The sequence below is a fragment of the Echinops telfairi genome, unplaced genomic scaffold (assembly GCF_000313985.2).
Source record: "Echinops telfairi isolate 266 unplaced genomic scaffold, ASM31398v2 ScPeMD7_655;HRSCAF=1070, whole genome shotgun sequence".
In the NCBI taxonomy this organism is placed as follows: Eukaryota; Metazoa; Chordata; class Mammalia; order Afrosoricida; family Tenrecidae; genus Echinops; species Echinops telfairi.
Genome location: NW_022104553.1, coordinates 24738115 through 24746923, shown reverse-complemented (window position 1 = coordinate 24746923; position 8809 = coordinate 24738115). Strand labels below are relative to the sequence as shown.

General features: G+C 58.2%; 2 protein-coding genes across 2 annotated transcripts in view; one reads left to right on the top strand and one right to left on the bottom strand.

The window, feature by feature from the left end:
• Positions 1 to 5597, top strand: part of NPAS1 (neuronal PAS domain protein 1) — a 21105-nt gene extending 15508 nt beyond the window's left edge. Inside the window, exons 5-11 of the mRNA XM_004710606.2 lie at positions 161 to 335; positions 2320 to 2435; positions 2685 to 2842; positions 3121 to 3227; positions 3622 to 3769; positions 4480 to 4574; positions 5111 to 5597. Of these exons, the coding sequence (XP_004710663.1) occupies positions 161 to 335; positions 2320 to 2435; positions 2685 to 2842; positions 3121 to 3227; positions 3622 to 3769; positions 4480 to 4574; positions 5111 to 5577 (1266 nt within the window). The 3' untranslated portion in view covers positions 5578 to 5597. The remainder of the gene's footprint in view (positions 1 to 160; positions 336 to 2319; positions 2436 to 2684; positions 2843 to 3120; positions 3228 to 3621; positions 3770 to 4479; positions 4575 to 5110) is intronic.
• A 143-nt stretch (positions 5598 to 5740) lies between these two features.
• Positions 5741 to 8041, bottom strand: TMEM160 (transmembrane protein 160). Its single transcript, XM_004710399.2, has 3 exons — positions 7834 to 8041; positions 6540 to 6632; positions 5741 to 6076 (listed from the first exon to the last, which is right to left on the bottom strand). Exons 1-3 carry the CDS (start codon positions 8039 to 8041, stop codon positions 5817 to 5819), a joined length of 561 nt encoding a protein of 186 aa, XP_004710456.1. The 3' UTR covers positions 5741 to 5816.
• Positions 8042 to 8809: the final 768 nt, after the last annotated feature.

The window sequence follows — 8809 nt, the reverse complement described above, 5'->3', positions numbered from 1 at the left end:
ACACACACACACACACACACTTTAAACCGAAGTTCGTATCATCCCTGAATAAAGAACAGAGTCCCAAGACCGGCTTGAAGAGCGCGCCTAAGGCTGGCGGGAGGACGAGCCCTCGCGCGCGTCGCTCGCTCCTCCGTGCATTTTCCTCCATCGCCGGCAGGTGGAGCTGACGGGCAGCAGCGTCTTCGACTATGTCCATCCTGGGGACCACTCCGAGGTGCTGGAGCAGCTGGGCATGCAGGCACGGACGCCCGGACCCCCCACCCCGTCCTCCATCTCTTCCTCTTCATCCTCCTCTTCCTCTTCCTCCTCGCTGGCCGAGACCCCAGAGATTGGTAACTCCATAGGCCCCCAGAGCATGAGGCCAGAAGGCCTGTGAGGGGGGCCGTGGAGGGTATGGGATGTACTGTACCCAGCTGGGACCCTCCTTAAGCCAAAGCTTGCGCAAAAGCAAGTTTATAGAAAGTGAATCAGAGTCAGAATGGACGTGCTGAGACCAGGGTCCCTTAAATTCATCTAAGCTCCCTTAAGATTGCCTGGAGGCCCGGGATTTGAGCTTTAGAGAGAGCCCTGGTGGCAGAATGGTTAAGCATTGGGCTGCAAAGAGTTACAGTCTTGGAAATCTACAAAGGCAGCACTATCCTATCCTATAGGGTCACTGGGAGTCACAATCAACTGGAAGCAGTGAGTTGAATTTGAGTTGTTGGAGCGCTAACAGACAGACCAGTGGCTTTAGGGATAATAATGCAGGCTTATTACTGTCATTATAAATGTTTGTGTTTGGGGTTGGCCTTTGTGCCTCTAAATACATCATTGCCTTGTCCCCCCCCCAGAAGCCCCCTACAAAGCAGAAACTATGATTACCCTCCCGTTTAGAGGGGGGAAACTGAGGCCCAGCATAGAGAGGGCAAGGTGCTGTAACTGGTTGAGTTGGACCTGCCTGGCCCCAGGGACGGGGCTCCTAGCTCCTTTCCCCAGTGGGGAAGGCTACTGGGATGCTGAGGGGGGAGGGGCATACCCCTTGAACTCTGAGACTTTGGGAGGCACCATGGTTTACCTCGGGACAAATAACTCAGTAACTCCCGGCCCATGGAACCTATTCCAATCAAATCGATTCCAACTCATCACGACCCAGAGGCTCTTGTGAGTTTCTGAGATGGTAACTCTTTACCGATTAGTAGCCACTCCGCCAACAAGACTCCTTTGAGATGACGAGGATGTTCTTTTTATTGGGCATCGGAGGCCTGAGGGTGCTGTCAGGTTATCTCTGGACAGCTAACTGCTGTGTCGGAGTTTCCAACCCACTGGCCAATCCTCAGAAAAAAGATGCGGCTCTCTGCTCCTATAGAAACAATAAAAAAACCCTCACTGCCATTGAGTTGATTTTGACTCACAGAGACCCTAAAGGACAGCAGTTCTCAACCTGTGGGTCTTGACCCCTTTGGGGGGTTGAACGACCTTTTTCACAGGGGTGGCCTAAGATCATCAGAAAACACACATTTCCCAAGGTCTTAGGAACCGAGACACCGCTCCTCTATCTGTCTCCAGGTGGTGCCCACATGCAGAAACACCCACCTACAAGTACCCAGCGTCAAGACTGTTACCCATGCTACACCATGCTTCGAGACAAAATTTAATTGCCATTAGAAATAAGTATTTCACAATATGAAAATTACACATTGTTTTTGTGATTCATCACGATGCTTTCATGATGTTCAATTTGTAAGCATGAAAATAGATGCTAAATAAAATAAGGGGGGAAATAAGAAAAGAAAATACATCCTGCCTATCAGATATTTACATGACGATTCATAATGGTAGCAAAATGACAGTGATGAAGTAGCAATGAAAATAGTGTTATGGTTGGGAGTCACCGCAACATGAGGAACTGTATGAAAGGGTCGCAGCATGAGAAAGGTTGAGAACCACTGCTCTAGGACAAGGTAGAACGGGCCCCTGTGGGCTTCCCCGACTATAACTCTTTATGGAGTACAAAGCCTCCTCTTTCGCTGAAGCAGCTGGTGATTTTGAACTGCTGACTTTGGGGTTTGCAGCCCAACACATAACCACTACACTCCCACTAAGTAGTCCAACTGTCACCAGGGAAGAGCTGGGCTTTCTTCTAAAGGCCTTCAGGACTCAGAGCAGAAGGGACAGGGCCGGATGTGAGCTTGGAGGGGGATGGGGGAAGAAGGGAGGGGAGGCTGGGGGAGGCCAGCGGGTCTCCCGGATCTGATCTGGCCTGGCCGGCTGCTAGGCCTGGGCGCGGGTGCCTGCCTTCCTCCTCCACTGACTCATCTTCCTCTCCTCTGGCCCCAGAGACCAGCCCCGCGCAGGTGGCCCCATCCTCGCGGGTCCAGGAACGCTCATTTTTCATCCGCATGAAATCCGCCCTCACGAAGCGCGGGCTGCACGTCAAGGCGTCGGGGTACAAGGTGCGTGTGCCTTCTCCAGCCCAGACTTTGGCCTCCCACTCCCGCTCCCACTCCGTGCCTGCCCTGCTCCGAGGGCGACCGAGAATGCCGGACTGTGGCTTCGGGGAGTCTCCGGGCTTAGGGAAGGCCCCCAGCTAGGCCCCAGAGGGTGGAACTTAGGGGACTGGGTCAGGGAACTGCCCCAGGACTGGGTGCACCCCCCTGCACCCCCTCGACCCCCGCCCCTCCAACCACGCCCACCACCAGCAGGTCATCCACGTGACCGGGCGCCTCCGGGCCCGCGCGCTGGGCCTGGTGGCGCTGGGCCATACGCTGCCCCCGGCCCCGCTGGCCGAGCTGCCGCTGCACGGCCACATGATTGTCTTCCGCCTTAGCCTGGGGCTCACCATCCTTGCTTGTGAGAGCAGGTACCGGGGCCGGAGGAGAGGGTGGCAGGGTAGAGGGCGGGTCCAAACCCTCCCCGTGTTTCCCTGCCCCAGCACCTCCAGGGTGCTCCAGACCAAGATGTGCTGTTAATGTCCCGTTTTACAGAGGGGGAAACAGAGGACCAGAGCACACCCCCCACCCTTACCTCCAAGGTCGGGGTTGGAGTTCAGGGTGAGCTGGATGCCAACCCTGCCTCTTCCCCCACCCCCACCCATGGCCTGGGATCCCCCCCCCCCTTCTTTGTCACCCACTCCCTCAGAGTCAGTGACCACATGGACTTGGGGCCCTCGGAGCTGGTGGGGCGGAGCTGCTACCAGTTCGTCCATGGTCAGGACGCGGCAAGAATCCGCCAAAGCCACCTAGACCGTGAGAACCGCCCCGCCCCCACCCCTTCCTGCCTACCTTCATTCCGGCCCTGAGCGCCCAGTGTGTCTGGAAGTCCTTCTTCCTGGCTGACTGCAGTCCTTCCTGCTGCACCTCCAGCCTAACTCAGCACAGCCAGGAGAGCCAGGAGACTCTGAACAAGGGCTCAGGGGGGAGCAGGAGAGGGAGGCTGTTGGGTCTCCCACCCCAACCCTCTTCAAGAGCCAGGGGGCCTTGACGCCAGGGTGCCGCACCTTCTGATGGTCCGTTTCTTTTCCTCTCTTCTCCCTGTCTGAACTCTACGGCCTCAACTCTTGTCTCTGTTGGTCTCCTGTCTCTCTCACCTGTCAACTCACCCCCATTCCTCTGATCTCGCCCTGTCCTGGGTCGGACCCAGTACTGGACAAGGGCCAGGTGATGACCGGTTATTACCGTTGGCTACAGCGAGCAGGGGGCTTCGTCTGGTTGCAGTCCGTGGCCACGGTGGCCGTGAGTGGCAAGAACCCTGGGGAGCGCCACGTGCTCTGGGTCAGCCACGTGCTTAGGTGAGACCACGCCTCCTTCCCCCAGGGCTCGGAGTTCAGCCGCCTGGAACCCACCTCTCCTGGAACCCACCTCTTGCGCTTCGTGGGGGCTTCTAGACGGGGTACACTTCAGGGAACGGTGTGAAGACACCGCAGGGGAAGGGAAACAAGGACCAGGCAACTGGCATCTCAGGGGAAAAGTGTATGTGAGGGAGGCAGCGTCCAGGCCACCCTGGTCCCGGGTTGGGGGAGGGGTGTGTGTGAGTCAAACTTGACTCTAATTGGGCCAGGCCATCATGGCTGGTTTCAGCCAGGGGAGGGCATTGCAGGCAGGGGGCACAAGCATAGCCCAGAGCTGGATCCAGGGCTGGATTCAGCCCTGAGGCTGAAGAGGGCAGGGCCACCTCTTAATGCAACTTCAACTCCAGGGGCACTAGGGAGCCAAGGAAGGTTGTAGAGTAGGAGAGGAGCACCGTTGACTGTGATTTTGGGGAGCACCTTTCTGACTGCTGTGTAGAGGGAGCTGAGGGCACAAGGAGGGCCTTTCATGCCTCAGGGAGGGGGTGACATGGGATGGAGCTTGTGTCTATAGCCACTGGTGAGGGAGGGACTCTACCATCCCCGCCAGTGGTCTGCGTGCACAGTAGGGAAGGGCAGGAGGGGGAGCTACTTTTCCCAGAGGCTGGGCAGCTCACCATCCCATATTCCCAATACTGTTGTCTTGTCCCCAGCCAAGCTGAGGGCAGCCAAACGCCTCTGGACGCCTTCCAGCTTCCGGCCAGGGTGACATCTGAGGATCCGCCCAGCCCTGAGCCCCAGCCCACAGGTGAGACACATTCCAGAGCCCAGATGTCCACTAGTCACAGGTGGGATTTTACATGGGCACGAAACTGAAGTCAAACGAGAAATGCAGGTCCTTGATCACATTCCAGGGCTTTGTAGCATCCCCCGACCCCCCACCCCTGCAGCTGGTGGCTCCAGCGCAGTTCTAGAACATTCCATCATGGAACGTTTGATGACTGGCCAGCACAGGTCTAGGCTTCCCTATCCGGGCTCCTTCCACATACTTAACAACCCAAACTGGGCCATTGAGCCGATTCTGAGGAAGAGTGCCTCCCATGAACTGCTCTGGAGGGTTCCCCAAGGGCAGTAAATCTGCGGAGGCAGACGGCCAAACCCTTCCTTTGCCTTCAGAGCGGGGTTTGAACCACCAAGCTCTTGGTTCGCAGTTGAGCCCTTAACCACTACACAACAGAGCCTCCAAGCTAGGGCCCAATGAGTCCGGCCCCATTCCGCGGATGGGAAAACTCAGTCGGGGACGCATGCGCGTGCACAGTCCTCTCGGGAATCTTCCTCTTCCAGAGCCAGACCCTCCAGTGGGCGGGAAGCAGATTGCCCCCCCGGACAAGGATGAGCGTCCACAGACCCGGGGCAAGCGCATCAAAGTAGAACCTGGCCCAGGGAAACCCGCAGACCCGGAGGACAGCGAGGAAGAGGCCCCGCCGCCAGGCTGCCCCACCCGGCCACAGCCCGAGTTCACGTCGGTCATCCGGGCAGGGGCCCTGAAGCCAGACGTGGTGCGGCCCTGGGGCCTGGCGCTGCCTGGGGAGCCCCCGGGGTCCCTGTTCCATGCGGGCTTCCTGGCGCCCAGCATGCGGGGTCTGTGCACGCCAGGCACTATCCGCTATGGTCCCACCGAGCTGGGTCTCCTGTACCCGCACCTACAGAGGCTGGGCCCGGGCCCTACGCGTCCTGAGGCCCACTACCCAGCCCTGGGCCTGCCCTACCCCAGGCCCATGGGCACCAGGGAGCAGAGGGAGGGAGACTAATAGCCCGGACATGGCTCGGACCCCTGGAGAATTAAATACCAGTTTCCCCTCGGGCAGCATTTGTCCCTGGGGGGCAAAGTGCCAATCTCCTTGTGCTGATGTTCTCTTCGGTCCCTCCCTCCTCCTTCCACCCCTCCACCCTCTCCACAGACCACTCAACATCTGGAAGGGTGGGTCAGAATTTAATGTCCAGGCCTGCGGGCCCCAGGCTGTCCTGCCCGCAGGGCCAGCGGCTGCAGTCACTCAGGTGGTGGCCGGCCAGCCTCGTCGGGGCCTTCCGCTGTCCCGTCATCTTCAGGTACCAGTTCCACATCCAGCTCAAGTTGGCCCATGTAGAGGCCGACTGCGCAGGCCCAAAGCAGGCTGACGGCCAGCACGGCCCCCACTCCCACGGTGGCGCCCCCTAACGAGAGCTGCATGGGCCCCCGTAGGGCAGCCAAGCCCACGGCGTAAGAGGCGCTGCCCCAGACCACGCACAGGCCGCCCAGCAAGAAGAAGCCTGCGAGGGGGAGAGGGCCGGAGAGGCTGGTCAGCACTGGATAGGGCTGAGGGGGGCTGCATACAAAATGTATCCAAAGGGTTATAGGTGGGGCTGGGAGCTGAGATGGGGTCAGGAAGGGGATGACCAAGGTCAGGGTCAGGGCTAACATAGCGCTGACTGCATGAGAGAGAGTACCAGAGAGGGCTTCTAGAACTTGTCCAAAATGCCCTGCTAAGAACCACAGATGTAGCTCTACCCATTCCGCAGAGAGGGAGACTGAGGGCAGGGAGTTTGCTCGCACGCACGCACGCACGCACGCACGCACGCGCGCGCGCGCGCCAGAACAAGGGCTCTGTATATTGGGACAAGGAACCTTGCCTTTCCCCGGAATGGTCTTACCCTGGGCCATCAATGAGTTCTCAGATATGCCCAAGAGGTAGGATTGGGGAGGATGGGGGAGACAGGGTCAGAGGAGACTCACCATAGGCGGCTTCCCGACCCATGTCACTCTGCATGAAGGAGATGACTCCAATCCCGGACGCCAGGAGGCCATTTCGAAACCAGGAGAGGAAGGCTGGGAGGAGAGAGGTGGGAGGGACTTCAGCATTGCCACCACCCTCCCCTCCACTGGCGCAGAAGTGATGAGTCAAACGGTGGAGTCTCGCCCTCATCCCACCCATCGCAGAAGCTCCACAACCCAAAATTCACCCTCACCCCTGTACTTCTGAACCCCTCACTCTTAGACCCTGCAACATCAAGTTTGAAAAAGAGTACCGGCCCAAATTGCAGAATCGAGGTGGGAGGACAGGGAGAGCCTAAGGGATGAGCGAGGTCAACTTCCTCCCATGCCCCCAAGCCCCTCTGGGTGGCTCCTCCAACCCTTTCTCAGACTTCTGGGATAAACCGTCTCCCTCTTCCCTTTGCCTCAAATACCACTGTCTATTACCAGTACGCCCTCCCGCCCCTCTCCCCCCACCCTCTAATCTCATACCCAAATCCCTGCTGTGACGCTAACAGGCGAGCGCAGTAAGGACACCCCAGCCTCCTAGCGGCCTCATCCTAAAGAACTAGGGACTCCCTCCCACGAGGTCCCGCCCCTTGCAGCCCAGATCGCCTCTCCGCCCAATTGGCGAACAGCTCCTCTCCTATTGGTTGTGCTCTCCCCCAATCAGAAACTTCCCTCTTCCCGGTGGGATCAGCACTCCCGCCTATGCAGAGTGCTGCGCTCCATTCCAACCCCCACCCCGCATCTCCACTGGCTGCTCGGAGGCAGCCCCCGCTGCCAGCAGCTCCCAGAAGCCTCGCTCATCGCTGAACCAAAAAACCCAAACCCACTGCCATGCAGCCCATTACGATTCCTAGCGACCCTATGTGTTGCTGCTGTAAGTCTTTAGGGAACAGACCACCTCATCTCCCCCCACTCCTGCCCGCCTACTCTAGTTGGGCTTCGCTTGTACCACGACCTTGCGGTTAAGAGCTCAAAGCTTAGCCCGCAGCACCACCAGGGTTTCTTTCTTCTCGCTCTCATCCAGAGGGACCCCATTCTGCCAGGCTCTGCCTCCCCACTTCTGCGACCTCGGCTGCACCCCGCTAACCTAACCCCACCGTGCATCCAGCAAACCCTCCCACCCCTGCAGGCTGCAGTTGAAAGCCAGAGCTTCCACGGAAGCCCCTTTCCGTCCAGATTCCCGGCCTTGTTTCCAGCAGACACCCCCACCTCAGTCCCCACTCAGACACGGCCCCCCTGCCATCCAGACCCGACCTCGGCCCCCAACCTGTCTCATGCGCCTTCCGGAGGAGCCAGGCGTCCGCGCGATCCAGTTCGGATACCGGGGGCGGCGAAACCCCGGCGCGAGGGCTGTGCCCGGGGACGAAGGGCCCCCGGGAGCCCCCGCTCCGGGGCCGCTGTGGCGGCACCAGCGCCCCCCGGAAGCGGAGTCGGGCGAGGCGGGCAGCCCGAGCCCACCACCAGCCGCCTCCCATAGTTCGTACTACAGCTAGCGCGCTTCACCCCGCCTAATGAACCCCTTATAGGCTGCAGCGCGCGTCAATCAGGTAGATCCGGGCGCCTATTGGCTGTCTGATTACCACTTAGCCCGAGTGCATACTGTACATTGGCCGGAATGGCCGTGGTTCCCGCCTCAGTCTTCATACTGTCAGAGTGCGGCCCAACTGGCTATTGCCACTGGACTACTAATCCCAGAGATCATTGCAGCTGAGGAAGGTTGATCTTCCGGAGCCCGCCGCATGATCTTTCCTGGGACTTGTAGTTTGGGTTTGTAAACTTTTATGCCAATGGTTTTGCAAAGCCACTTTGCAAAATACCAAGAAAGTCCAGAGGAGAAAGAAAAGCTCGCCATGAATTCCACCAATAAACAGCTACTGCTAATGTTTTGTTGTATTCAGTACAGTCTTTTATTTATCCACAGCACACTGGAACAAAATTCAAAACCATTAAAAACAAGAAGAAAAATTAAACAAAACAACAAAAGCAGGCTTACTAGTGGGAGTAAGACTTGTGGCACCCCAGGACTACAGCCCTTAGAAAACCATGTGGCCCAATTTTCATTCAAGCAGTCACTCCTTGCCACCGAGTTGGTGTGAATCATAGCGACAAGACAGAATACCTCAGCACTGTCCCAGAGCAGCTGGTGGGCTCGAATTGCTGACCTTGGTGCTAACAGTTCCAGGTGAAGGGCACCATGCTACAGGTCCGGAAGGGGAAACCCTAGGTATGCACACCTGCGAATA

Excerpts from the sequence above, each read along its gene's own strand:
- TMEM160 (XM_004710399.2), bottom strand. The coding sequence starts at position 8,041 with ATGGGAGGCGGCTGGTGGTGGGCTCGGGCTGCCCGCCTCGCCCGACTC. Across the intron at positions 6,633-7,833 it reads CCGGAAGGCGCATGAGACAG|CCTTCCTCTCCTGGTTTCGA; the intron begins GTTGGGGGCCGA and ends CTCTCCTCCCAG. Across the intron at positions 6,077-6,539 it reads GGGTCGGGAAGCCGCCTATG|GCTTCTTCTTGCTGGGCGGC; the intron begins GTGAGTCTCCTC and ends TCCCCCTCGCAG.